The 27,992-nt window shown below is 40.6% G+C and overlaps 2 protein-coding genes and 1 pseudogene across 5 annotated transcripts in view; 2 read left to right on the plus strand and 1 right to left on the minus strand.

Annotated features, from left to right (window-relative positions):
- The first annotated feature begins 4,290 nt into the window (after nt 1-4,290).
- Nucleotides 4,291-13,324, plus strand: LOC146458113 (ribosome biogenesis regulatory protein homolog). Its single transcript, XM_085091283.1, has 14 exons — nt 4,291-4,489; nt 5,596-5,668; nt 6,211-6,249; nt 7,709-7,747; nt 8,036-8,086; nt 8,808-8,858; nt 8,988-9,066; nt 9,676-9,783; nt 10,454-10,503; nt 11,475-11,540; nt 11,660-11,701; nt 11,881-11,976; nt 12,088-12,122; nt 12,869-13,324. Exons 1-14 carry the CDS (start codon nt 4,323-4,325, stop codon nt 12,996-12,998), a joined length of 1,026 nt encoding a protein of 341 aa, XP_084947409.1. The 5' UTR covers nt 4,291-4,322; the 3' UTR covers nt 12,999-13,324.
- A 1,782-nt stretch (nt 13,325-15,106) lies between these two features.
- LOC146458114 (zinc finger ZZ-type and EF-hand domain-containing protein 1-like) overlaps nt 15,107-27,992 on the plus strand; it is a 72,202-nt gene continuing 59,316 nt past the window's right edge. For 2 of the 3 annotated variants that reach the window (XM_085091277.1, XM_085091279.1), the window contains exons 1-7: nt 15,107-15,251; nt 18,053-18,080; nt 18,199-18,277; nt 19,176-19,257; nt 19,483-19,554; nt 20,099-20,158; nt 21,943-22,030. In XM_085091277.1, coding sequence (XP_084947403.1) covers nt 15,189-15,251; nt 18,053-18,080; nt 18,199-18,277; nt 19,176-19,257; nt 19,483-19,554; nt 20,099-20,158; nt 21,943-22,030 — 472 coding nt within the window. In that variant the 5' untranslated portion in view covers nt 15,107-15,188. Of the gene's footprint in view, nt 15,258-18,052; nt 18,081-18,176; nt 18,278-19,175; nt 19,258-19,482; nt 19,555-20,098; nt 20,159-21,942; nt 22,031-27,992 lie in introns of all 3 variants that reach the window. The other variant, XM_085091278.1, reaches the window with a different exon arrangement.
- LOC146458115 (uncharacterized) lies at nt 23,441-27,842 on the minus strand (annotated as a pseudogene). The gene is made up of 2 exons (XR_014858330.1): nt 27,236-27,842; nt 23,441-24,471 (listed from the first exon to the last, which is right to left on the minus strand). The product of XR_014858330.1 is annotated as an uncharacterized LOC146458115 (transcript).

Consider the following 27,992-nt stretch of genomic DNA (forward strand, 5'->3'; position numbering starts at 1 on the left):
CCCAATATGTTTACAGAAACGTCTAAATATCCAGAGTATCTTACCTGTGACTCCTGATAAAATTGGATGGCCTCTCGTACTTTCTATGATAGTAAATGATCGAGACATTCTTCTCTCTAACAAGTCACCTTACACACGACACTGAAGTATTATGGAAATTCCAATGCCGCCTGGCCGAAATGCAAAGGTATTTTTCATATATATACTCGTGGAACTAAAACACCTGTGAGCAAATACGCATTTTTTTCAAGCGATTGCTTAATCCACCTGCCTTGAACTAATCCTACGCTACATTATTTGAGTTTAGAAAATTTACGGTATCCATTTGTGAAGACAAAAACCTTTTGCCAGCTGTTTTGAAAAAGAAAAGATCAGCTAAAAAAACTACGTATCTCTTTTGTGTTGATAATAGAAATTAACAGGTGGCGAGCTTGAATTTAGAGCTATTGAGTTAAACTGTATTTCTTATTGACGTAGTATGTTGAATCATATCCACGTGAGTTGTTATGGTTGTACAGGTAGCAAAAAGAACAAATCTCTTAGTGAAACTGAAAGATTAACGAAAAAGATTTTACAATCACCTTGTTCTATGCCGCGCGGGTGTCAGATGGGAAAATGCGGATTTCTCAATATCGAAGAAACAAATTGAATTTAGGGCTTTTTTAACGGGAGCTAGCTAGGGTTGTCGTAACAACAGTAAAAGACAAAGCTGTCCCGAGTTTTACAAGTAAAATTTTCAGGTACAGTATCTTAGTACCCCGAGAGAGCTCAAGCGTTAACTGAGCGCTTAACACAATAAATTTGACTTAAACCGGAACGTTACTTTAGCGTCAAAATCTGTCGGACTTTTGTGGCCCATATATTAAATTTTCCATTCCAATTTGCAAATCAGCTGAAGCATCTGAAGGCTTTCAGTGGCCAAATTTTAGAAAAAAAAACCTGTATGACGGGCTTCGAAAACGAACGTGAAAACCAAAATTTTGCCAAAATCATACGCCATTATTCCGAAAAAAAAAATAGTTAGCAGCGCTTTTGTTGATACTAAGTTGACATTTTGTCTTTAGGAAGTAGCACCGGAAAGATTTTTGGAGCAGGCGAGATCGTTGTACTTATATCTGAAGTGTTCACAATACGGGAAACCCAAATCGCGACAATAAAAAAGGATTGAGAAACATGAGGGCGCTGAGGTAACTCTCTTAGCACTACGGTGTCCCGCCCTCCACAGTAAACAAGGCCCAAGAGCTTTTATTTCGCCTGACGATGTCGGCCGAAATAGGATTTGAGGTCTACGCACCTCAAACTCTTATATGACTCCTTTTCGACTGGTTATTGATTTCAAAACGTTACTGGAAATTAGACATATTGCCATGTTTATTCGTCACCCCTTACACTGGCTCCTATGAACACTCATCCTCTAGAGTGGAATTACGTATACCCGCACGCGTCCAATTATTAAACGTGGCGACAAAATTGTTCTAAGTAAACAGTTTCGCTTGGACGATTCCCTTAGACCAATCCCTCACTCAATCCACACGCGAAACTATTTAATCAATAAAATAGCTGTATTTTTTTTTTATAAGTACGCGCAATAATTAACTATTCTATACATTCTTAGCTGACAGGAGTTCAAACGTTTTCTGTTATTCTACCGCACGTTTTCCTTTTAACATGTTTTTCAAAATCTATGCTATTTTATGTTATTAGGCGCAAACTAGACATCCTCTGAAATTGGTAGGGATATTTGTCGCGAACACAATTCTCCGGACAGTCGACAATGTAAATGTAAAAAAAACCGGGACAGGTACAAATCTTCTTGACTAAAATGATATGAAAATACATTTTTGTGTGAGGATTATATGAGGATTAGTAGACGCCACTTCTTAGCGGTTTCCACGGGTGGCACTGATTAAGATCCGACTTATGCCTCGAGGGCAGCTAATCCCTTACTGTTTCAGCAGCGTTTACCTGTTATAGAAATGTCTGGAGTTGTCCTGTTTTCTGTATTAATTCACTCGGATAATAGCCGAGCAGAATTTTTTCAAAGGAAGGCTGATTGCTCAGGTTCAAAGACGGAACCCATGAATTTCCTTTGAGCGTTAGCCCTAGTAAGGAAATGGGAGATCGCACGTACGAGGCAAAGAAAACATCTCCGACCTCGGTGGGAATCGAACCCACGAGCTTCGGTTTTGACCGTGGTACTTATGGTTTGCAATTGCAACAATGTGAATTTGAAGGGTACAAATGAATATTGTGCCGCGAGCACTAAGAATTAAATGATGGATCAAAGAATTAACTCTAAAGTGTTTGTTTAAGTGCTGTTAAAGTGAACAAATGAATTTCTCTAGTGTTCTTGGTGCTACGGCACAACATTCATTTGTATCCTTCTGATTGAAGTTAGTTTGCAGCATTTTTGTCACAATTATCTTCGTGAAAAGTTAGCACAAATTAAAGGGAACTACTAAAGGAAGGTTTTTATTTGAGCTGAATGTGTTATGCAAAATATTCGTTAGCTGTATTATTTTTTCAGGCTGAAACCATAATCAGGAACTGAGAGACTAAGGGTGACTTACAAGGAAATCCATGACATGTGACCATTTTGCTTCTTTTAGAAAAAAAAATTGCGCCATCTCGGCTTTACGTCATAACCAGTGCGGAGACTGGTGACTTTGCGCGGGCTTACCAACGGGGGTGCCGTAAGGCGCATTTTTGTTTTCTAAAAATAGCAAAAATCGACCAGTGCTTACCTAAAAGCGATCTCCAGTTATTGTCGAATATGGTTCTTGCATCAGCTAAAAGTTTAAAAGAAATTCGTGGCTTTGTCAGTGGAAGCTCAGCTAGGTGCACTTACTCTAAAAAGCACCTGGCTTTTGCACCTTCAGTGCAGGCCACTGTGTTAGCGGATAGCCAGTCCCAGTTTCTAGAGATTCTATTGTTGGGTGTTAATAACATTTATCATTCATCTATCGATCTATTTGTGATCAACTAATCATCTGGTTTTATTGCCACAGAGCGCGATTGCGACACTCGACTTGAAGAGCGGAATTAGGCCTGAAGTGCGTCACAAACACTGTTATCTGCTACCAGTTGACCACACAACCTGGTACTTGCCGTTGCAAAGTCACTTTAAGTTTTATTCACAGTGTTCTCCGGCAGTGCGACGGGTATTTGAATAGAGAAAAGCTAGGGTCTGTGGACTTATGCTGGCAGGTAGTTTAGTTGTTTTCATTCAACTTTTGTTAGAATTAAAAGATATTCAACATGCATTGAAAGTGATAGCTAAGGCTGGTGTCGAAACATTAACCAGACTGCTATTTCACAGTGAAACTAAGCCGAATGGGCCAATCGATACTAAAAGATTCTGTAACTCGGCTTTCGATTGCGGTCGTTTACAAACTAAAGAAGAAAAGAGAGAGACACGTTAGACAGGATTCAATTCACCGGCTTGAATATCATCCTTATGTCAACTCATTTATAAGGAAGTTTAAGAAGCTAGAGGCGATGGCAGCGAGAGCGCCACAAACTGATAGGATTTAATGACAAAAACAAAGGCACTGCCTGTGCGTTATAAATTTTGGTACATTTATTCGTCGTATTTGGCCAAACAACAACGTGAAATGACCAAATTTAACGAACACGACGGTAAATTTTTCATTCTCTGCCTCAAATTGAAAGCCGTTCCCATTAGTTCTGTTACTTGGAAGTTCGGCAACTGGACATAGTACAAGATGAACCAATTGTAATAATCGCGAAGTAGTACAAACAACGCGAGCTCACGTTTTCTGGCCGCAGTGTGGCGGCGTTTTCGTTGGCGTTGTCGTCATGGTTCCTTAAAGTCGCGACCCTTTTGTGCATGCTCCGGCGCACACGAAAAGCTCAGTAACTGAGAGTTAAGAAACAACAACAACAAAAAAGTCCGTTAATCATCGTTTAAGATTTCTAACAATGTTTATCGACCTCATTTTGCGCATGAGCGTGTAATAACAAGCGCCTCAGCGCCTGGATTGTAACTGGCTACAAGCCTGTAAGTGCTTTATTAAATTGTCCAAGGTGGGGATATATTGATGGTTCTTATCAAAGAACTGCTTTGAGGAGTTGACAGACTAGTGTGGGCTGAAGACACGATTGCGCAAATTTATTATTATTTTCTGAAACGGCTGGTGAAAATACAGGGAACAAAGCATCGCGCGCGCGAGCAGTTCAGTGCACACGTGGGCGGTATGCATTAGCCCACCCCCCTCCCCCGCTCCGCCCCGTTCAAATAATTATGTAACCTCGCCAGTCGAATTCCTTCCCGTGATGCCATTCAGTCAGTTTATGTCAAGATGGCGGACGGCATGGAAGTTGATGTAGCATCGGTTTTGTCGGCAGCAGAAAAAGATGCGAAAGAGAAATTTAAATCTACTGAGGTAGCAAAAGACGTAGATCCAGAACTAGATATTGGCAATCTGTTAGCTACAGACCTTCAACCTTTTGATGTACGGGAATTAAGGTGAGTTAAATGTAGGCTAAGCTAACACACGTGGAGATGCCAGTCAACCACGTATTTACACGTTAAATAAACTAAATATTGTGAACACTTTCGGGCTGTAAACCTTTATGTCACTAGCGTTTTGTCTGAAAAGGATGAAGAAGGAGAAATAGGGTTGCATCCTCGGAAGCATCCTCGATCAGTAAGCTTTTATTCATGATGACAGACATCCTTTACTTTTTGTTGTAAAGCTGATTTTTAATAGGCCTAGGTTATCACGGTTTTTGACGCCATTTTGACGAGTAGGCAAACACGCTCTAAATAAAAGTGTTTGTATGGAAATCCGATGTCAAATAATTTTAGTAAAACATCACTTCTGAAAAATTCTTGAATTGGAAACTTTTAGCACAAGGAAAAGGATTTTAAGAAAAAAAATTGGAGGGATGTAGTTGTGCCAGAAAGCGTCCAGTCGTGTTTTGAACTTTCCATACATTCGTCTGTATTTTTTTTCCCGCGAACTATTTTTAGTAGCAGTTCACGGCTGGTTCGTTATACAGACAAATGTATGGAAAGTTCAAAACACGACTGGAGGCTTTCTGGCACAACTACATCCCTCCAATTTTTTTTTCTTAAAATCCTTTTCTTAGTGCTAAAAGTTTCCAATTCATGTATTTTTTAGAAGCGATGTTTTACTAAAAGTATTTGACATAGGATTTCCATACAAACACTGTTATTTAGAGCGTGTTTGCCTACTCGTCAAAATGGCGTCGAAAACCGTGATAAGGCCTATTTAGCAGCATTTTTTCTTTAATTTCAACCTGGGATTCATTTTAACCCACAGCAGATGCTAGTATCAGGATAATACATGGGTGGAGATGGGCTTTAACCTTTCTGCCTTTCAGTCATGTTAAATTGGGCGGGGGGGGGGGGGGGGGGGGTGAAGGGAGCTTTGATAATTCTATTAAAGCATGAAGGGAGGTGTTGAATTTTTTCAGGTCAATGACAATGTATCTTGAGTTCATACTTGTACATAGCTGTATCCCCCTGCTTCATCTGAATGGCAAGTTTTCATTATGAGAGGTATTTGACTCTGACACGGATAATTTATTACTACACATCTTTCGTAGGAAGAACAAGGAGGATTTTCTCAGGAATCTTGCCAGAGATAACACCCAGCTACTATTTAATGCCATATGGAAGGTATATATTATAGTATAGGTGTTTTTTAGCAAGAGGAAATTCTGTGTTAAAAGAAACACTTTAAAATCAAGTTATACAGTCAACATTTCCCTGCAACTTGTTGTTTGATGCCGGTATTACCATCTCTGCATGCAACCAATAAATTATCATGTTGCATAAAGTAGAAATAACATCTACTTTTTGCAACATGAAAAATTGTTGCCGGTGAAGGTTTTTAAATGCTTAACAAGGAATTACAACTTGGGGTGCATATTTGTTGCGTGACAAGTTGCAACAATGTTGCCTGTATAGAGTGTTTTCACATGACGTCACAGCAGCCATGTTGGTGTCCCAAAACAAAGAAATGGCAGCCATGTTGGTGTCCCAAACTAAACCTCTGGGAATTGAACTCTATTTTTATGCAAATACTTTCTTTTGTTTCAGTAAACCCATATGGCCAGTAGTCACGTGAATGAAAACACTCTATTGCTTAGCCTTACTAGCATTCTTTTAGTTGTGCTTGTACATGTTTTAATTGTTTTGTTGTGATTGTTGTTTTTCAGCTGCCAAGCGAGAGATCGGAAGGGCTTGTTCTTGCAAAGGTACAGTGTTCACTGTATATACTGTAGCACTCGCATGTAATTTGAGTTTGTGGGAGCAGGGGTGGAAGGAAGGGGCAATAAATTACAGTCAAGTACTGGTTTACAGAATACTTTAGATTCTATATTGCTCTTGTGAATTCCATGCTCAAGAAAAACACAGTAACTATTATAATTTATAGCAGAGATCTCCGTGAGCCCCGGTGACCGGCGAAAATTGCCGGCTAGTCATCCTGGGCGCGCCGGCTACTCAGATTTAATTTAAAAAAATAAATAAATACTTTGTTTTGCATCCAACGACAACTTTTCCTTTTGCGACGTCTACTTTCCTTGGGTAAATACATTTTGAAATAAATAAAGTTTTCCTTAAAGAGTCAAGTGTTTTAAAAATGTTTTTGACTTAATAAACTTGAAAGTTTCGTCGAGAATTTCGCCACACCATCACTTGAATCTGCTTGCAGACGTCGATCGAACGTTCAGCAAATGAAACAGGCTCAGATTGTGAGGCAGCGGTTACCGACGAAAAGCACTCCATATCAGACAACATACTTTGTACTCCAACACATGCAAAATGTGAGCCAGCCAGAGGCGAATGGAAGGCACTTACGCGCCTTCATAAATCCCTCTGCCGGTTACTCCATTTTATTCTCCTTCTACTCCAAAATTTAGGGAGAACCCTGTTTATAGCAAATTATCTTTAAAGGAAATAGAATGATACATTACTGATTTCCATGATTGCCTTGTGGGAAGCTCATGATTGAAATAAAAAGCAAAAGAAACCATTTAATGGTTTCTTTTGCTTTCAAATAACCCTCTACAATGAATATTTCTGAATATTATTTTCTTATATGTTTGGTTTTATCAACTGAGTTGACAAGGTAAATTGTTCCCTTCAAAGAGACAGAAAAAGCTGATGTTACGAGCACTAGCTGTCCATCAGCGTGTATCCTATATCCTCTCATAAAGGGCTAGTGCTGGACATGTCAGCTTGTATCTCTTTATGGTGGCCAATTTATAGTTATCAACTCAGTATGTTTCCACTCCCCTACCAACCCAGCACTGGGGTGTCTGTAAAACCTATCCCTTTTATTTCTTACATCTTTTTGTAAGGATTTCCACAATTAAAAAGATAGAGCTCTGCTGTAGCTTAAAACTAGATGTGTACTTTAGGTAGTGTGTGGTCTGGGGAATGTTAATTATTTTACTATAAGAATTTTGTAGGTTATACTCCGTTCTTCACTCATTAATGTACAGGTTCTGCAAGTACACTACATGGGGGCTAATTTGTTTGTGGACTTAATCATACCATCATTATACATGTAATTTTGCATTTTGTAAAACTTGTTAAGATTATTTTTGTGTGCACTTGTAACAAATATTTATTACAGCAGTCATACACTTGCTGTAAGTGCTTCTGTTATGTTATTGGCATTCAGGGTGTTTAATATTATTTTCATTTCAGTTACCAGAACCCAGTACTGTTATTCCAAGGGAGAAACCGGTAAATCTGAATAATTGATTTTTGTTCAGTAATTTAGAGAACTGGTCATAAAAAGTTTGTTTGAAGAGGACCCACCTTGTCTGGGGTAGGGGGGCTATCAAAGACACCACCTACTTCGTGAACATTACCGACAAAATTTTTTTGGCTTTAAAATTTGAGTTGACACAGAAATAATTATTCAGTTAGCAAGAGTCAGCATTGCTAGATAAACAAGAAAAGTGAGGTTTGAATATCATTGTCATTTTTCACTGCTGGATACAATGATTGTTCTTTTCCTTAATTCTGCAGATTCCAAAACCAAAGTCACCAACTAAATGGGAGCAGTATGCCAAGCAAAAGGTAGTTTTTCTTCTAACTTGTTTACAGTATCTATCTTTTTGCCTACTTACAGTACTGCAGGCCCTGTGGCAGACATGCCAGACAGCTCTCTTTACCGTCATTGTCGATATTTCACTTGTGGATGCTGCACCAGTGTCCTATGTCAGTGTCTTGACCATACATGCCATCCTGGGCACATCCTACAGTGCAGCTCAGAAATAAGGGAACCAAAACTGGTGGTCAAGCTGCATGTTCGTCAATCATCTTGTGTTTATTCCGGCTGTTTGTTTATTGACCGCTGTCAGGCATTCCATGTATATCGAGTGATTGAGTATCAAGTATTGCCCAAATCTCCTCACTTAATAAAAAATGTTGCTTAAATGATAAGCTTCATATTTAGAGGGAACCACTTGACCACTTATTGTCATTTCTAACGCACTTGATTTCTTGAGCTGCTCTTTTCACGACTATTTCCAGTAACCTTTTCACAACTGTACCATTGGTGGGCTCCCATAGTATGACTCTGTTGGTAGGGAGTTCTGGATGTCAATGGCAGTGACCTGCAAGGGTGTCTAAGATTATGTCACAAGTACTGTAGCCATTGGAAATATTAAGTATTCCATTTACCATAATTAAGTAATAAGAAAATTATTGTCGATCTGTTACTAACTATTACTAGTTAAATACAATTTACATGTAGATTGTTGTTTTGTTTTAGTATGTCTTCTTTTGTTTATTATAGGGCATATCAAAAAAGAAGAGGGAAAGAATGATTGTTGATAAAAACACTCAGGTAAGTGCCAGCAATGAAACCTAATTACTTTGGAAGGTTTATTTTCAAAAGGATTAAAATCAATATTAAATAAGTAGGAATTTATCATTGTTTAATTATTTTTCATTGTTGTTTTGTAAACTTGCTTAGGAATGGAAACCACGTTATGGATACAAGAGAGCAAATGATGAAACACAAGACTGGCTTTTGGAGGTACCACAGAATGCAGGTATACCAATTCATAATACACCAATTCTGTTTGAAGAGATCTAAAGGAATTACATGTAAAATGTTCATTAATTATTGTCTACCAATTTCTTGTATTTATGGAAGATGGTGAGACTTCAATCTTTATAATGCTCGTTCATCACCACTTAATAGGGACCTTAAGCAGCAACGATGACAACGGTCACAAGAACGTCAGAAAACAATTATAACTTTAATTAGCAAAACACTGGTTCTGCACGTGCATTATAAACTTTGGTACATTTCTCTGTCGTCCTCTGCAAAACAATAACGTGAAATGACCACAATCAAGGTTTAATGGGCAACGTGAATGCATGATGATTAATTTTACTTTCTCTTTCTGAACTTTTAAGTCACCCCTACGGCATTAGCTCCTGGATAGTTTGGCCACATTACACAAACATAAAGAGTAGAAATCATTGCAAATTAATTTATTTTATTCAGATGAAGATGAATGTAATTTTTAAGTCCTGTATTTGTTGGCGTCATCGTCCTCTCAGCTTAGGGTCCCTAATACCATGCTACTAAGGTGGCCCTGAGGTCCATCAAATCAACAATTTACAGTACTGCTTTTGTTGTTGTTGTTGTTTAGATCCTTATGAAGACCAGTTTGAGAAAAAAATTCAGGCCAAGAAAGAAAGGGTTGCTAAGAATGAATATCAACGGCTGAGAAACATAGCAAAAAACAAGAAGATTCCAGGTGAGTTTGGCTGTATCTTAAATTGTCATGAGCTTCCTTCATTGTGAACTCTTAATTTCTTCATGTTCACATTGTTTTTCTTCATTTACAGTACCAGCTGAAAGTAATTTGACAGTCTCTTTCAAGTCTTGATCCTTAACTTGATCCTTAACAGTTGTAACTTGTGAGAATCTAGTAGTGAGAATCAAGGCTCAAATTTTTGAGAATTGAGTCGAGTATTTAAACAGTCATGCTTTATATACATGTATGTTTCTCAAGTCATTAATAATTCAAAAGCCAAAGACAAAGGAAATCATGCACCATGATGTGTTTGGATATCTGATGAAAAACTCCTCATTTTTGCATCCTTAATTTCCCCTTCAAAATCAGTTTGTTTGAGAAGTTATATCAAACACTCGTAACAGTGTTTCATCACATTATCAAAAACCTCGAAGTTCGTCAAAAATACTGTGGTACGCGTCATATTTTCAACTCTTCTCAGTGTTTGACTTGTGATGAAACACTGTCTCGTGTTTGATATGTTACATGATCACATCTAGGCCATTAAAAAAATATTACAGGCTGAAATCAGTTTTATGTAATGTACAATGTATGACTGTGAGGGTTTTCATAATGTCTTTGTTTTTACCGTTATCCAAGTGAATATTATTGCTATCATGTTTTTTTTAAGTTCCGAACAAGAACCTTGAGCCAAGATCAGGACAACAAAACAAAGACCAGGTTTGTGAAAATATTAAATGTAGTAATTTGCCTAGTGTGATCAAGTGGACTGGTTGCCAAAACATCAGTCATTGTTGCCAGCAACAGTCCTAATTGCAGGGCTACTCTCACTTAGACAATCACACTAGACAGACAACAGTGTACTGTTTCTGTACTCTTTAATTCAATCATTTGTTGTTAATAATATGGCAGTAGTAGGTATGTAAAGTCTGGTTAATTTAATTAGTTTGATTTGGTTCTTAAATTAGCATCTTAATTGCCTTTTGACTTGTTTCAATACATTTTTAGTTTGCAATTTGGTTCTGATCTTTGAAAGAATTATTTGTAAAGAAGCTATTCGTTTCAGTTACAGAACATGTAGCAATTTTTGAACTTACTAATTGCAAAATTTGTTGTTTATTCCATGTAGTTTGTGATATAATCATAGCTATTCCTGCAATTTAACCAGTTGCAAGTCATCAACAATAATATTGATCTCCAGCTACAATGTAAATGCATTGAATCTTAAAAAAGAAAACAATGGTTTCTTCAAATTATATCTTGTAAAAAATTAATACTGTATGTTTATTAATATTGAATGGTCATTACAATTGAAGGGCTGAGGCACATGAACGGCGTACACTGTACGTCAAATGTTACATGTAGCTTGATGTTTAGGTTTTTGTCAAAGATACAACCAAAATCCAGGAAAACGAGTGGCCTCAAATGAACTGCCATAGGCCATATGTCAAAATGAGGGCAATCCAAAGAAAACAGTCAGAAAAAACTTAAATGTTGAATTTTCGATTTTTCCTGTTTTCTTCAGATTGTTCTCATTTTTGACATGTAGCCTGCCACAGTGTGTTCATTCTCTCTCCCCTCCCACCCCCAGGAATTTTGTCGTATATTCGATAAAAGCCAAAAATGAACAGCAGGCCTCTTTTAAGTTCTACAATATTATAGTAATTGTTATTGTTGACTATGTCTTTCAGGTTTCAGCAAAGTTAAACATAAGCCGACATTCAACTGCTTCTATTGGGAAATTTACTGAAAAGCTGGTAAGAAAGTTACGTGTTTAGTGACATAACAGTCTATTGCCATGACTGTCCAGATGAAGAAAAAAAAAACGCCCTTTAGAAAATACTTTTTATGTTGCATTTGTTTGTTTTCACTTCAGCCAAAAGAAAAGATACCTAGGAAAACTGGCAAGAAGAGGAAGGTAAGAAAAGTTTGAACATTTACGTGAATGGGCTGTTCCATTTTGATGACCTGGTGTCAAACAATGCTGAAAACAGTTGCCATTTTTAGGTCCCAAGTAAAAATGAATTGGTCCTCTGAGGCGTAAATCAGTGAGAATTGTCTCTCTATTTACTTCTGTTTGTTTTCTTGTTTTTGTAGTTTGAGCCGGTTGTTGGTGACATGTCCAATGAACGCAGCCGAAGTATGGAGTTGGCTGAAAAAATCGCTAGAAAAGAACCCTTGGACGTTAATAAGGTAAACGTGTGATGAACTCACATTGTATAACAATGTATGTTTTCTATTGTCTCATTTCAGTAGAAGCTAGGTTTCGTGCAAGTTTGTTAATATTTTTGTGGTCTTTCGTAGGCTGTAAGCCAGCACACAGTGGAAACACAAAAAAGGTAGGGAAACGTTTTTAGGGCCACTTTATACACAAGCGGTTTTTGATGAGGTGGGGCAGTTTGTAATTAAATGTCGAAAGTAGTAAAAGTTTCGCGTTTTCTCGGGTTTTCCTTTACCTCGCCCTGTGATTGGTTAGAAAACCTCACGCCGCTTTTTCAACCAATGAGAAGCAAAACCCAAACCAATCGTGACTTGCTCGCACGCATTTTCCCGCGCTTGGCACCGGTTACGTGTATTTTCTTCGAGTTCTGATTGGTCCATTGCGCTGTTTACGTCTGTTGTGATTGGCCAGATTAATTACTTTGGTTGTGGTTTTACAAAACATGAAAAGCACTCTTTGACTAATGACGATGATTTTAAGTGCGACTTGAAATAGCCTACTTTTTTCGCTTTGATTTCATGGTGATTTGGTTGCTATTTCACCTAAAGTTCCTTCGGGAATGCCTTAATCATCATTCCACTTTGTCTGCGCATGCGATTGTCTTAGTCAATAACATTACGGCTTAGTTGATAGACGACCAATAACATCGTGACTTCCTGAGGCACAATTCAGTTGGCTATCGATGATGACTTCCGCTCAGGACGTCGAAGCGTCTGCCAACACTCTACAAGACTATACACTCGTCCAGATCATCATTCTTCCCCGTGTTATGATTTCGCACCTGGGTTCAAACTATTTAAAATCTTGAGCTATAATATTTGTAGATTTTTCGTCATTTATATGCTCTTTAATTTAAATTTTCAGAGCGGGTGAGTCGAAAAAGAAAAGAGCTGGAAAAGGAAAGAAGGCACAAGGAAAATCAGCAGGAAAAGCGAGACATAAGATGGCGGGCAAAGCAGGGAGGAAATCAGGAAAGAAAAGAACGAAGATCTAGTCTAAAATCATATTGACTCTCAAATTGTTTCTGAGGAAATGAAAACTGGAGTAGCAATAATTTGAAGAGTGGTGCATGGATGGTTCATCGAGTCATGCAAGTGTTTAAACTTTGTCATCCATTCCGTCTTCTGAAATGGCCTGGAGCCCCACAAAGCACTTTACTACGTGTTCATGTCAGACGCCGAAAAGGAGAGCTAATATAAAACTACCAAAGAGAAAGCTATCATACCTATAGACAATGGCGTCAACATTTGAACTTAAAATGTTGCAAATGTTTCAAATAAGTTTGAATAAATATATCGTCTGTTATTCTGCGACTGTCAAGGCATGAATACACTTTCTTCGTTTGTTTATAGAAAATACGTATTGTTTCTGACAAACTCCGAGGAGCGGAACAATAAAGCGAGTTATTGCGCACTAGAGTCTCTTTACGGTGGCCAAATTACCCTTATCAACTGTGTTGATGAAACCAAACATTCGTTTCCACTCCCAGCCGACACAGCACCGCAGTTTCTATAAAAACTAACCCACTTGTCTATTTTCTGAGATGCACGGAACGAGAAATGAGTGAACGGCCCGTCAGCATATGCAGTTATGCAGCTGGCCCGTGGGAAACTGCAGGAGGCTCTGCTTTTTAGATCTTGCCCTTTTGATATTTAAATACGAATCAAGGGATCGGCTTCCGTCAAAGCAGGCTTCCGTAACCAGTCAAATGCTTGCTAACAAGCCTTCATAACAGATACAAATATTTGGTTTTATCAACAAAATCGATAAGGCAATTTGGCCACCGTAAAAAGATTGGAGAGCTGACCTTTTGTGCGTTTACGTTAGCTCCTCGTCAATCGGATTCGCTCTGATAAAAACGAGACGCTAAACGCGACGCGACACTAAATCTCTATTGTCTGGGGTAAAACGACTTGAGAACGCAAAGCTAGACTTTGAAATATTCCTTTGCAAGCCTTGGTTATATGATTAATCGTTTCATCTATATCACCTAAACATGCCGTTAACTTTGCAGGAACCAAAAGTTGTCAAAGTTGCCCCTGCAAAACGGTAAAAATTTCCCAGAAAGAGAAATAAAGCAAAATAAAATAAAATAAATATCCTTCAACTACAAAAAGCTGCTAAAAGGTAACCGAGTAACTGTGAACAGTGTTATTTAGGGTTGCTGGAAGAGGTGGTTATTGTGCTGGCTACCGGTCTCGGGTATGTTTATATAGTTTGAATTGAATTGAGAAGAGCAATCCTACACTTGCAAGCTGTGTTAGGGAGCGATCAAACAAGTGTTACAGGCAAAGCTCATAGTTATAATTTTTCGAAATGCCAATTACGACCGGCATTCAGTTTTGTGCATGAATGCGGTTGGACGAAGTCTTGTTTCTTTGTTTTGTTGTCTCGGTTACACGAATACAAACAACTTTTCGGTTTGTTTTCTGTAAGTACTGTGTTTGAATAGTGCCCGAGGTGGGGGTGGGGCTACTTCCTACTATAAGCTATATAGGTATGTGCGGCTCCAAAGAGTATGGTTTTTCCAGCCGTTTTGGTCTGAAATAGGATATAGATTTTAACCATTTTGATCTGAAAGTCTACGGGTATGGATCTGAAAATGGGTATGAATTTAAGAGGTCAGGCGGGGGGTGCTTACCATTTTACATGAAAAACCCGGAAATTCCAGTTGGAAAATCAAATGGTATGCATCATTCCATTTGGAGTACTTCTGAAATTATGGGCTTCTGGTCAAAGTGATACATTTTTATTACTCCTTTTGGGATTTACAGCTGATGTTCATACATTATGCATGTTATCCATCTTCTGTTAAGACAAGCTAAATAATTTCGTATTTATGCCGGAAATTTCCATCCGGGTGGTTTGCGTAAATGGTAAGCATCCCGGTCTTCATAAGCGTACTGGTAATTTACATATTTTGGTCTGAAATAGGGTCAGGGTTTTGGAGAATCGAGCCGCACACCGGCCAGCGCCACCAAACTTCCAAGAAACCATCCCCTCCTCCCCACCGGAAATAGGATCATTCTGAAGACAGCCCAGTCCATCACTGAAACAGGCGTGAGCGATCTTTGTCATCCGTTTGTAAGAGGAACTGGGTACTACTGTCTAGAGCCAAGATGGCGAAGCTCTGTGTAAAAATTGGAGAAGCAGGGAAAAAGCTAACTTGAAACTGCTTTGAAAGATGGGAAACGTGACAGCTGGAGGTATTAGCGAAGGAGAAGACGATGAAACCGAGTTCCTTGAGGTATGTGTTTTATACGAACGTGAATTATTTTGTTCATACAAGGAAGAAGCCGTGGGTCATCATGAGGGAGCTGAGTACTCAACTATCACTAAACCATTGAAATGTTTTAGCTGTCTCAAAGTTTCGAGGCTTGGTTTTACAGGAAACTTTTTTAAGCATCATTTTGAGATTTGCGTACGAGTTTTCCGCAAAGAATGCGTGCTGCACTGGATAAAAACAGAGATCACGGGACTCACTGGACAGCATAAAAAATCAGCTTAAAGGTTAATTATAAATGGAATTCACATGTTTTTATTATGACTTCCCTTAGTACGTCCCAACTGTTTTCCACGAGTATGTCTCGTAAATTTTGCGATGACTTTTTGCAGGGTCTGGAGCACTGCTATTACTCAGTGTTATTTTCTGAAAAGGTCTATGTAAACTTTGAATAATAATTATAGGTGAATATTCTGGAATCCGTTACAAGTGAAGTATCAGTATCGATCTTCTTTAGAAACTGAAAGTGCAATTTTACAGGAGCACTGATGTCTTCTTCACAGATGCCATGAAAAGCCCGTAAAAGCAGGCAATTACCTCATGTATTTATAGGTTGATTCTTTCATGCATAATTTCATGCATAAATAAATTGACTGTTTACACATTTGTGCAAATTACAACTACCTTACTGCATTTAGAATAAGGTATACTGCAATCCCAGATGTAGATTAGGCTAGTAAATTATTGTGGCGGGTTACTGGCTAGGATGATGGCAAATTAGTGGAAAGTGAATGAGAGCAGGAATTCGTAGGATTACGTGCTAATTTTAAACATGTACAGCTGTCTACATAAACAAAAGAAATAGCTAAAATGAACAAAGAAACGAACCAAATGGTTATCTGGCAAATTAACAGCTGAACAGTTTAACAGATCTGATAAAAGTGAGAAAATCAGCACAGTCCTCGTCATCTCCCAAAATTTGCAGAATTAGAACTATACTGATTTCTGCCTTGAAGATACATACTTTGGATGTTTTGAAGCTGTAAGTTCACAAAAGCTACAGTAAGTGCCAAAAATCTTGAAACAGTTTGTTCAAGTTAGCTCTATGCTCCTCCATTCTTTGTTGATCATAATTATATGAAATCTTGTTTATACAACTAAATATGTATTCACATGCAATCAAATTTGAATTGGGGGAATAATAACTTCATTGACGCATCATGTGATCTAACTTACAGAATCGGGGCCACCTAACTTCCTACATTATGTATTAATAAAAAACATATTGTAAATTATAGGAATCAAATTGAAAATATTAACATCTCTTACTAATATAACCCACCTTAAGTACCAAATTCCTATTAATTATATCAAAAAGGAATCCTGTAATAATCAAGTAAAAGTTAACTAGGGTACAAATGACAATTCTTGCATCCCTCTGTGTTAGTATGTCAAAGGTCCACCTTTCTAATCTCCCTTTTGAAAACAGCAATTGACTCACAGTCTTTTTAAATGCTCCTATTCAATCCAGACCATAGTCGACCATGCCTAGATATCTCACACTATGTTTACCATAGGTGGTTACGGTGTTAAATCTTGGAGTTAAGAAATCATCCGACTCCCCCAGCCCATAACAACAAGTATTTCTGGAATGGTTGTAGCTTAGGGGTTGTAGGTCTGAGGAGCATGAACAACTTACAACCCCCCTGTATACAAGTACACTGTACTGTTGATAGAACTGTACACTTTGCATATCTGGCTTTAAAGTTCACTGGTTCGTAGAACTTTATTAATTACATCCAGTGTTACAATTACTATGAGATTTAATGGAAGTAAGAGAATTTACAGTTCAAGTATTTTTGAGTATGCACCAAAAGCTTTCTTTATATCAACGGCAGTGTTAGAATTCTGTACCGGATTGTTCGATGCACAGTTGGCGCTAATCCAGTTTTGCTACCATGACAGCTCATAGGTTTTGTTCATAGTTAATCCAGGATAAATGCTAATTGGGCCTCAGTAACTGGGCCCAATTTGTACAAAACTCCTGTAAAGAAGCCTCCAAAGGTTTGCAGCTGTGAACACAGGCATAAACTACTCGCAACATGGCTGGGATGTGTGTGTCAGTGAAACAAACATGCATGCAACATACTGCAACTGAAAAGTGTAGTGAATTTCAAGTTGTGGTGTTGGACTTCTCTTCATGTTTTTCATGCAGCAACATTCAGTATGAATGTGCCCTATCATACAAAAAAAATGTTCAAGAAAACATTGTCCAGTAGAATTTTCGCTAATCCGGAGTGCACTTTTTTATTATATATAACCTAGTTTTTAGATTTTACTGGATACAATTGCCAGAAATTAGAAACTAGAGAGTTTTCCAAAAAAAGGGACAAATAGTAGGGCCTGAGGTGTTACCATGGTAACCACTTGACATCGAGGGTAGGGGGCTATTGTTACTGAAATTTGACTAAAACTATACTTTTGTAAAGGTGCAAAAGTTCTTCTGATAACTTCTCACTAGGATACCCCATGCCTTACCGTCTCCCCTCCCTCTTCCTCCTCCCTCTCCCCTTCCCGCTTCAGGTGGTAGAGAAAGATAGAATTGCTCCATACTACTTCCACCTGTTACACCACCTTCACCTACATCACATTTTGAGTGGCTACTAAAAATGGATATCAGTTCATTGTTGTAATCTATCATAATAAATATTTATGGCACACTCAGCAGCAGCTAATTATTTTTCCATAAAACTTTGGCCTCATAAAAATGGCAATCACGTATTACTGTAAGTAAACTTTAATGTTTTTTCTTTTGTTTATTTTAGGATGGACAAGACGCTAATTTATCTTCAGGTAGTTATAAGTGGTTTTGTCTTAAAATGGAATAATTGAATATGTTGAATAACTGCAGCACTATTTGTTCATATATTTTAAAACAACTGGATTCAGTGTGGTGACATTTTCATTTCAGGTGATATCACAGAAGGAGCTTTAGACCTTGCTACTCTGTTTGATCACAGCCTCCTACGACTTGCCGCCTCTAAAATTAAGTAAGAACTTGTTTATAATTAGCTTACCGGTATGTTGTTCATAAGTCACTCAGCAGTTGGTTGTCTTCTTTCATTGCATTGGGTTTCTCTTTGAGAGAGAAACCAATTAAACACCATGAAAATGACCAGTGTGGTAAATTATAACCTGGCACAGATTAATTTCTGCATGGTCTGACTCTAATTGCCTGAAACATGACACATGGTATAAAATTGGATAGCAGTTAATGATCAGATGATAACACTCATCGGTTTTGATATCGGGTGCACGATTTTTTGGATGAGAGAAAACAAAAAAAGAATGTGTGCATAATATTTTAGGTCTCAATAACTGTCCTAATTTAATTAAATTATAACAAATTTCATTTACTACATGTAGTCAGCTTGTATTTATTTGTCAGCAAATGTGCCATGGGTATCACAGTCTGTTTTGTGTTTTCCACAATAAAGCACATGCCTTTCTGAAATTAATTGAAGGGTCATAAAATACATAAACCACTTTACACCTTGCTGTTACATCAGATGATAATACCCTTGGCTGAGCTCTAGATTGTCCTCAATTATTCACATGCAGTTGTTCTGACTGAAAGCTAAATAAATCACTCCTGGGCCTATTGTTCATTAACCTTGGTCATCATCCTCTGTTATACCAGTCACCTGAAGGGAGTTATTTAATATTACTAAAAAACATTAAAACTTCATCTCACTCAAAATTTCCTCTAGATAGCAAAAGCCTTTTATAAATCTTTTTACTAAATCAGCAGCAAAAAGTTGTATCTAAAAGGCCTTTTAAGTAAAAGGAACACTGAGTAAGTTTTGACAAGTTTATATAGCACTATCACATGACTGTATAATTTGATAATTGTTTCTCTTGATTATTATCCCATCCCCGTGTGTGTAGAGAGGAGGCCAATGAGTCATTTATGCAGCAGCATTCTAGCAGCATTGTACGATGGTTGGAGGAAAGAAGTTCCAGACATGAGGTTAGACTGTGACAGCTTGTGCCATAGACTGCAGCTTGCTTTGAGCTTACAAATTGCCCCTCTTTTTCATGGGATAATAATTCATTTTTTTCAAATAAATTAAAGTACTGTTAGTTTTAACTTCAACATATTCAGTTTTGAAACATATAGTCACTTGTTTTTTGTTGTTGTTGTTGTTGTTTTTTTCAGTTCTTATCTCACACACTCTCTGCCTTGCTGTTGTAGGAATTTGTTAGCCTTTCGCAATTTACTGACATGTTAACAGGAAGAGGAGCCAGCAAGGAAGAATGTTTAGAGGTGTGTTACAATCTCCATGTAATGAAAAAATTAGTATAGATAACAAACTAGGATATAGTATTCTGGTGAATGCAGGACATGTAAAAAAAAATCTGTCCCCAGCTATGAATCCAGTGATCCATGTGATCATTGAGGCCATTAGGATACAGTGGTTCACAGTTCCTAATAGGCCAATTCTGAGATGCTGTGAATCTCATTATGAAAGTGAGGCTAAGTGCAAAGCTTTTCTGTGAAAATTAGTTTTGTTTGCATGTGAATGAAAACTAATTTTTGTAATAAAAACTTTGCACTTAGCCTCGCTTTCATAATGAGGTTCACAGCAACTCGGAAATGGCCTATTAATATAATTTCTAAAAAATACCATGGCACTACTGAGTTTGGCGCAAAACATGTTTCCGATGAAACATCATCCATCATCAGTTGCCGCTATAAAGTTCCAAATTACCAGCAAATGGAAGTTAAACTATGTACTTTTGAGATTGTCATGCTCTCTAATGCAATAATCTTGACAAGATGTTTTGGTTTTTGTTTTTTTTGTTTCCAGTTGTTCAGTCAATTTGATGCTGAGGGAGAAGGGTTTGCAGATGTGGAGACATTTCTAGAGGTACTGTGCATGTCAGTTCTCTTGGTAAATTACCATCAAAAGCAAGATCTGTTTATGTTCATAAAAAAATGGGCCAAATAAGCATGTTTGTCTTGTCAAAGACCATGCAAGTGACTCACATCCTGTAAAATTAAGGCCAGATGTTTTTATGGCAGAGACATGCAACTCTTTGCTGGTTTGAATGTTTGGTTTAAATTAATCAACAAAGTTGATAAATAAACAAATTAAGGTAAATAGGCCACTGTAAAGAGATTCGAGTGCTACAAGGATCTCTTTACAGCCTGGCCAATTTACCTTAAGTTATCAACTCTGTTGATAAACCAAACATTTGTTTTTACTCCCCACCAACGCAGCACCACAGTTTCTTTAGAAACTTTAAAACTGAAACTGAACTTTAACTGAAATTATAATAAGAGATTCTCCTCAACTGGTAACTACCACATTAAATATTTGAGACTAAACCAACAATCTAAATCTTTTTCTTGACTTGGGGCTAAAATATGGAGCAGTATTCCCTTTAAGAACTTCGGAAATTACCCAAGCACTGCTTTAAGAGGAAAATGCAAGACCTGTTATTCCATATTTTAATAAAAGAGGATGATTATGTTGGCATTCCTAGCTACTCTTATCTTTGAGTTTTCAAAACTGAAAGTTACAACATGATCGTAATTAAATCAATCTATTTAGAGTATAGCAATTTATATTTCTTTTCTTCATATGTTCACTTCTTTTCTTTTCTTTCTTTTTTTCAATGTTTGTATGGCTCACTGACAAATTGTATGTAGATTTCTGTAAACTGTAATTAATTTTTGTAAATTAGTCTTCTCACTACCCGCCTATATTAGCTCTAGCTACTTGCAGGCTAGTGTTGTCTTTGAATTTTATGTTAAACATTTTTGAATAAACTTGAAACTTGAAACTTGACATTTAAACCACTGACAATATCTTTGCTGGTCCATTCGTGTGTGACTAGACTGGTCCTCTAGTCTTCAGAGCTGGGGAGTGGGGAAGGGGTGAGAGAGGGTGGAGATTCTGTGCCCCCTTGGACCCCACCCCTCCACCATAACTTCACAATATTGTTGTTTAAGTTATAACAATGAAGCTTGGACTTACATCTTAAGTTGTTTTGATTATGAGGTAGAAATTATATTTATTTATCAATATCTCCAAATGATGGCCATCTTTTTGGAAACTTTAGACAGCCGCTAAAATGGCCAAAAAGTAATCAAAGCCATCGGGGGAACAATATTAAAGATGATTATTTTTATAACTTGAAAGTTGCTATCAGAGAATTACTTTTCTTTCTGGAGAACGACAGAAGTCATAATCATAACTAAAAAAACCCTTTCTATTAAAATACTGGTCACCATAGTAAATTTCATGAACATGGATCTGTCATACCAAATTACTTGTCCCCAGCTAAATTTCAGCAAAGTTGCAAAGTTTGGTGGCATTTGCTTTTATAAAGATAAAAAGTGAAAACATTCAAAGTCTGCATGCATGTAGCCTCGATTACCAGCTGCTGTTCAGGAAAATGGGCCTGCGCTCACACCTCCTCCCCCCCCCCCCCCCCCCCATCCTCCCTGAGAAGACTCCCTTCTCGGAGAGGAAAGCTGGACCTGAGGAAGCAGCGGAAATTGAGCCTACATGCATGTAGGTATGATTCGCTGCTCAATGGGTATAGGCCTTACATAGGGATTTTCTAGTTTCATCTGGAAAAGAACATTCATGATATTTATAGCTAATTTTTTTCTCTAAGTAGCTTTTGTTGTCTTTGTCAACAGACTTTGCAAGCTTTTGGAGGTGGAATCAGTGCTAAGGGAGACTTAAGAACAGTCCTCAAGACACTACAGAACTGCTCTCTTACTCCAGGTTTGTACATACAGTGTATAACACCAGCTGGGCAACGTGATAACTAAAGGTCTTGCCTTAACTCTAAGATCTTTTGAAGCATTTTAACGTCAGCAGTTTAATGATTGAATTGTCAGGTGTTAGGGTAGGGTTAGGGTAAGATTGGCTAGGTTGCTTGCAGCATTAAATAACATTTCGAACAATGCAAGTTAAACTGTTTAATCTTTGAAACTACAACAACTTAACTAACCAACAACATTTCTCCCTTGCTTTGAAACATTATGCCCTTCTGATTTCAATACAAAAACATTTTATTAAACTTCCAGTTGATGCCAAACTACAAATTATAGTAAGAGTGTTTTCCATTGCAGTATTCATACCATCTGGAGTGAACAAAACTGTACCCAATCAGTATGAATATGGGGGTTAAACTCATCGTTAGTGGATGAGCTTGGGGGTTGGTGCCTGAAAGACCGGTGGTGCCACAGGTGAAGTGAGCTGAGCGAGGTGCGAAACCATGGCAACCCTGTGAGCGGCAACCACCCGGCACCATCACACTGAAGATCAGTGGAGATAAAACAGAAAGTATACAAATAAAAATACTTACCACACCCACCACAAACCATACTTACCAAAGGGTGGGAGGGACTGGGAGCAACAAACTTAAACAGCACAAGCTCCGGCAAGTGAACAGATGCGAAATGAATTGGCACAAACATGTGAGCTGTAAGAACCCAGGGGCCCCTGCAAAGTAGGGTGGCCGCCCCGCATGTCCCAGCCATGCGGGCACCGCTGACCAACACTTGCCTCGATTTTAACTTTGCCTAAATTACATTTAGCCACATTTAAACTCATCGTTAGTGGATGAGCTTGGGGGTTGGTGCCTGAAAGACCGGTGGTGCCACAGGTGAAGTGAGCTAAGCGAGGTGCGAAACCGTGGTAACCCTGTGAGCGGCAACCACCCAGACCTCGCACTCCAAGTGCTTGGAGGGCGAAGGACCCGCGAACAGGGAGAGAGGGGACCTGAACCCACCAATTCTTCCAAGCACCTGACCCCCCAAGCCATACAAGCGTAACAGGCAGAGACAATAAGCCATACATACCACGCGGGAAAACGGAAACGCAACTGTTGACTACTGACAGAACCCGCCAGGACAACCATGACAAGCACCAAACGGTAGAGGAAAGGGATTTTCAGAAAACGACAACCTGTCACCAATAGGCCATGTGCCGCAGGTCCAGTTGATGGCAGCACTGAGCCACAGACCCCCCCAAAGCAGGGCTGCTGAGAGCAGAGACGGCAGCTACAAGGAACGAAGGGTAAGCGCAAGCGGGCCCGTCGAACCCCCACCACACGCCCTTGCTGGCAGAAGGGGGGTGGGGGCGTGGGGCGTAAAGAACCTGACCCGATGGCCAGGGGAACAGGGAAGCTTAACTTGCGAGCTGCTTAGACAGCGTAGCTAACGACTCTGTTGGAGTTCTGATGTACAATTGATAGGCATTGCTTGACCAGCGGCCAAGAGCCTGAATGAGATGATCCGGGACCCCATTTCGTGCTGCGACCATGGCAGCGCCGATGCGGAAACTGTGGCTGGAAAAGTTGCCTTGGACTCCCGAGGATGACAATATGCGGCGAAGCCAGTCGGTCAAAAGGACCCGTGACAAGGGACGACCATCGCAAAGTAAAAATAGAGGGCCCTGAGCACTTCCCCGGATAGCTAGGTACGCCACCAATGCTCGGATGGCACACAAAGGATAGGAGCCTCGACCAATGTGTAGAAAGCACCCTGTGGAATGGGTCGGTCTTGGACGCTTTTATCCTAACCCTCAGGCAGGTGGGAGCAACCACCGAGTCAAACGCGATATCGGGCACCCCAGATGGGTGTCGAGAGAAAAACTGGAAAGGTTCGGAACTGTGAACTCTGCAGAATGGAGAAAGCCAAAATAGGCCAAATTGCAAGCGGCCCAAAACATGCAGTGGTCTGGAATGCTCAGGTCCAACGACTTAAAGATGACCAGCATGATGTGATCTGTGATCGGTAACCGAGAAGTGGAGGGGCCACCTTGGGATCGTTTGATTCCCCGCAAAACCCGTTGGAGTCGCAGGCAGTTGAGGAGAGGATCTGCAAAGCCTTGTTCGATGTGCAAGGACCGCACTGCAGATAGGTAAACCTTAATGGTGGTGTGCTGTACTGACCTGGCCAGGAACGTGGCAAACAAGCACAGGGTCCACTCATCAGCTGGGCATGGAGAGCCAGATGAGTGAATCTTGCCCAACTGATGGCAGAAGTCGTAAAACTTTCTCTGTCCTGAAGCGTAAGAGTTTCGGGTAGATGAAGCCAGGCCCTTAATCAGGAACTCACGGCACTGGTCTTCTAGGCTGGAAGGGTCAATTCGTCCAGTAGGCTTTGCAGGATTGGAACTGGAGACGGCGAGGCCTGTGGAGCTAACCGTCTGAACTCCTGCCAACGAAAGCGAGAAAGGGCGTCAGCAATGTGGTTATGAATGCCGGGAACATGTTGCGAGGTAAAGGTAAAATTGAAACGGGCCGCTGATGAATGCAGCTTACGCAAAAGCCGCATTAGCGTGGGGATCTTAGAGGTCCTGGACTGGAGGATGAAAACCACTGCCTCATTGTCGGACCGAAACAGAGCGTGTTTCCTGAACCATTGGTGGCCCCAGATGCACGATGAGACAACTACAGGAAACAGCTCTTTGTACGCAATGGACTCTGGGACCTGGGATGGGCCCCAAGCGCCACTGAACCACTCATTCCCAAGGTAAGCCCCATAACCGAGGGATCCAGCAGCGTCTGAGGTGACTTCCACGTCCGTAGCGGCTGAAAGCCCGGGGAAAAGCCAAAAGCTGACTCCATGCCAAGCGGAAAGGAATTCGTGCCACCAAAGGAGATCTAGATGGAATTCCGTGTTTAGCCTGATTGGGTTATCGCGTTTGCGGAAGCAGCAAAGAAGGTCAATCATGCGCCTCAAGAAGGTGCGGCCTGGCCAAACAACTTTTGCGGCATGGTGTAGATGGCCTATGATGGACTCTAACTGGCGCCTGGTACACCATCTGCGGGACCGCCAGGCATGGATCAGCTCTCTTAGGGCCTCCAGCTTCTCTGCTGGTAGCCTAGCAGCCTGCTGTTCCGAATCGAGCTCAATACCCAACACCACCATGCGAGTGGCAGGACCCACGCATTTGCCTGGGTGAAGCAGCAAGCCAAGGGATCCACAGACGGATAAGGCCGTACATAAGTTAAAGGCGCACTGCTGTGTCCCTGGGGGGCCGGCGGTAATAAAGTCATCCAGGTAATGCATTAGATCTGAAACGCCATGTGAATTCAGTAGGATCCATTCCACCATGTCCGCTACTGCGCTAAAGATGTACGGAGCCGAGCGAAGGCCGAAAGGCAGGGTTAAGTCCACGTAATATTGCCCATGCCACTTCAGGCCTAGTAGGTAACGATCAGCCGGGTGGATAGCAATGTTGCGATAAGTGGCCTCAACGTCAAATTTCGCCATCATGGCTCCCGGGCCATACTTAGCCACCATTTGAATTATTTGATCCACTTTAACGTAATGCATAGCAAATTCCTCTGGGTCAATGTCATCGTTAACACTACTGTCGCTCGGAGACGATAGGTCCACAATTAAGCGCCATTTCCCAGGTTGGCCCTTCTTGGGGATAACTCCAAAACTGCTAACATGCAAATTAGGGAAGGGGGGATGTGAACAGGGGCCCGCTACCCTATGAAAGGCAACCTCATTGGCCAAGTAGTCATCTATAATTTTTGGGTGCTGGAACGCTGAAAGTTTGTTCTTTCGGGCAGAGGACAGCTTCCGAAGGGGCTGGAACCCGAGTCTAAAGCCGTTCCGGAGGCCATTGCGGACATAAGACACCTGCTGTGGCTGGGGGTGAGCTGTCAACTCCCGAGCAAACTCTGAGGCATTTAAAGGACTTATAACCGTGATAGGCGGGAAGCACAAAGGCACTAGAAGGAAAAAATGCACATGCTTAGGAGACGCAACCCCAACAAGAAAAATATATGTATATACAGATAGAATAGCCAAAAATAAAAAAAACTTTTATTGGCAATCACCCTATACAATGAGGTACAGAGGCCCAACAAAGGCCCTAAAGGCCAAAAGCACAGTTGCGAATGTTGGCTCTATCGAAATACAAGTAGGAGACACATGTAGCTAGCGAGATGGTGAAAACTCAAGCAATACGAAGCAAGTAACCAAAAATCGAAGTGAACTGCCATGGTGGCAAACAAAAAGGCCCCTGCCACTGGAGAAACAAAATTAATAAAGCAGAGCGGCGTGGAAAAAACTGGGGCAAGAAAAAATTGCAAAGCTACAACAGTACATTAGGCACGCTGGGCCTTACTTGAGGCATGGCTAGGGGTGGGCGAGCTGCCGCGACGCTTGGCATCCCCTCGATCAGCTTTCTCGGCGCTATCATGGCACGTGTTAGCCCGGTGAGAACCTGAGCACAGACTGCAGCGATGCGCGTAGCGACAGGGGTTGACTGGAGCCGTGCACCGCCCCCTGTTCCATGACTTGCACAGCGTACTTGAAAACGAGGAACCGGATGGCTCAGAAGCCTCAGCTGGTTGGGCATATGACGATCCGCGGGACGTAGAGCCAGCTGCCTGGAAGTTAAACAGCTGCACGTTCATGCAAGACCAATCTGTCAACTTTGTCGCGGCCGCATGTTCACGGAACTCTCGGTCATAGTTCAGCCACACCTTACCGCTAAAATGGCGATGTGTGCGCAAAGTGAGGAGCTGGTATGGAGTTAAATCTTTCCAACGGAGGGGAAAGTGGGAAGATAGTACGAGTGAAAAGATGGAAAATGCTTCCATCCAGCTAGCAATGTCCTCGATGCGACGGCGCTGCCGTTTTGGTTGCGAGGTCAAAACGAGTCGGCCATCAAACATAAGTTGCGGTTCGGGCTCTCGCTGTTGCAGGTTGGGGGCCAGGAGATCACTTAAATCCACTTATTTGCCGCCCACGTTCTGAGCCACTAGCTTCGCTGGAACAGGAGAAAAACCTGGCCCGACCACGAACGACTGATCCAGGAGCGAAGCGGGTTGAGTGGCGAGCGGCGGAGCCTGTTGAATTACATTGCTTGGCGGAGTAAACGAAGGTGCAAGCGACATGACGGGCGCAGCGAACGTTTGCACAAACGAAGGGACAACAACACAAGAAGATGGCCTACCTTGTAACGGCTGTCCAAGAGGAATTGCACTGCCCGATGCCAAGAAACTTGCACTTGAAGCATCTAAGGAATTTGAGGCAGGAACGCCCCCAGCACTCAGGGTCGGTACAGCACTCGGTACCGCTTGCACTTGTTCAGATGCAGGAGGTTTTTCAGCCGCCATGGCCGCTCGAACTGTTTGCGTAATCAGTGAAATCATCTCGGGCGATAAAGTGGGCGCCGCTGAAGCCGCCAAAGTCGTACTAGCTGGCGTGGAAGGCCGAGACGTCTCAACAGCAGGCGAACTTTCACATTGAATACTCGACGAACCATCCGCCGTAGATGACGCGTCGCCAGCGAAAAGCCGAGCCTGTAAACTATTGTGAGTGTTTCGGGACATAACGAAGACGTAAAACGAGAAAAACTGGACGAAAAAGAAGCAACAAACTTAAACAGCACAAGCTCCGGCAAGTGAACAGATGCGAAATGAATTGGCACAAGCATGTGAGCTGTAAGAACCCAGGGGCCCCTGCAAAGTAGGGTGGCCGCCCCGCATGTCCCAGCCATGCGGGCACCGCTGACCAGCACTTGCCTCGATTTTAACTTTGCCTAAATTACATTTAGCCGCGTTTCATGAAGAAAAGTGAATACACACAGTTTGGGTACAAAAGAGATTAAAGCACGTGCATTGTTTAGGCCAAACTGTACATGTACAGTAACTTAGATCTTCCCTCTTCGGAACCACTCTCAAGTGTGGACTCTTAAAAGAATTTTGGAA

Source organism: Pavona decussata, unplaced genomic scaffold (assembly GCF_977016875.1).
Source record: "Pavona decussata unplaced genomic scaffold, jaPavDecu1.1 SCAFFOLD_234, whole genome shotgun sequence".
In the NCBI taxonomy this organism is placed as follows: domain Eukaryota; kingdom Metazoa; phylum Cnidaria; class Anthozoa; order Scleractinia; family Agariciidae; genus Pavona; species Pavona decussata.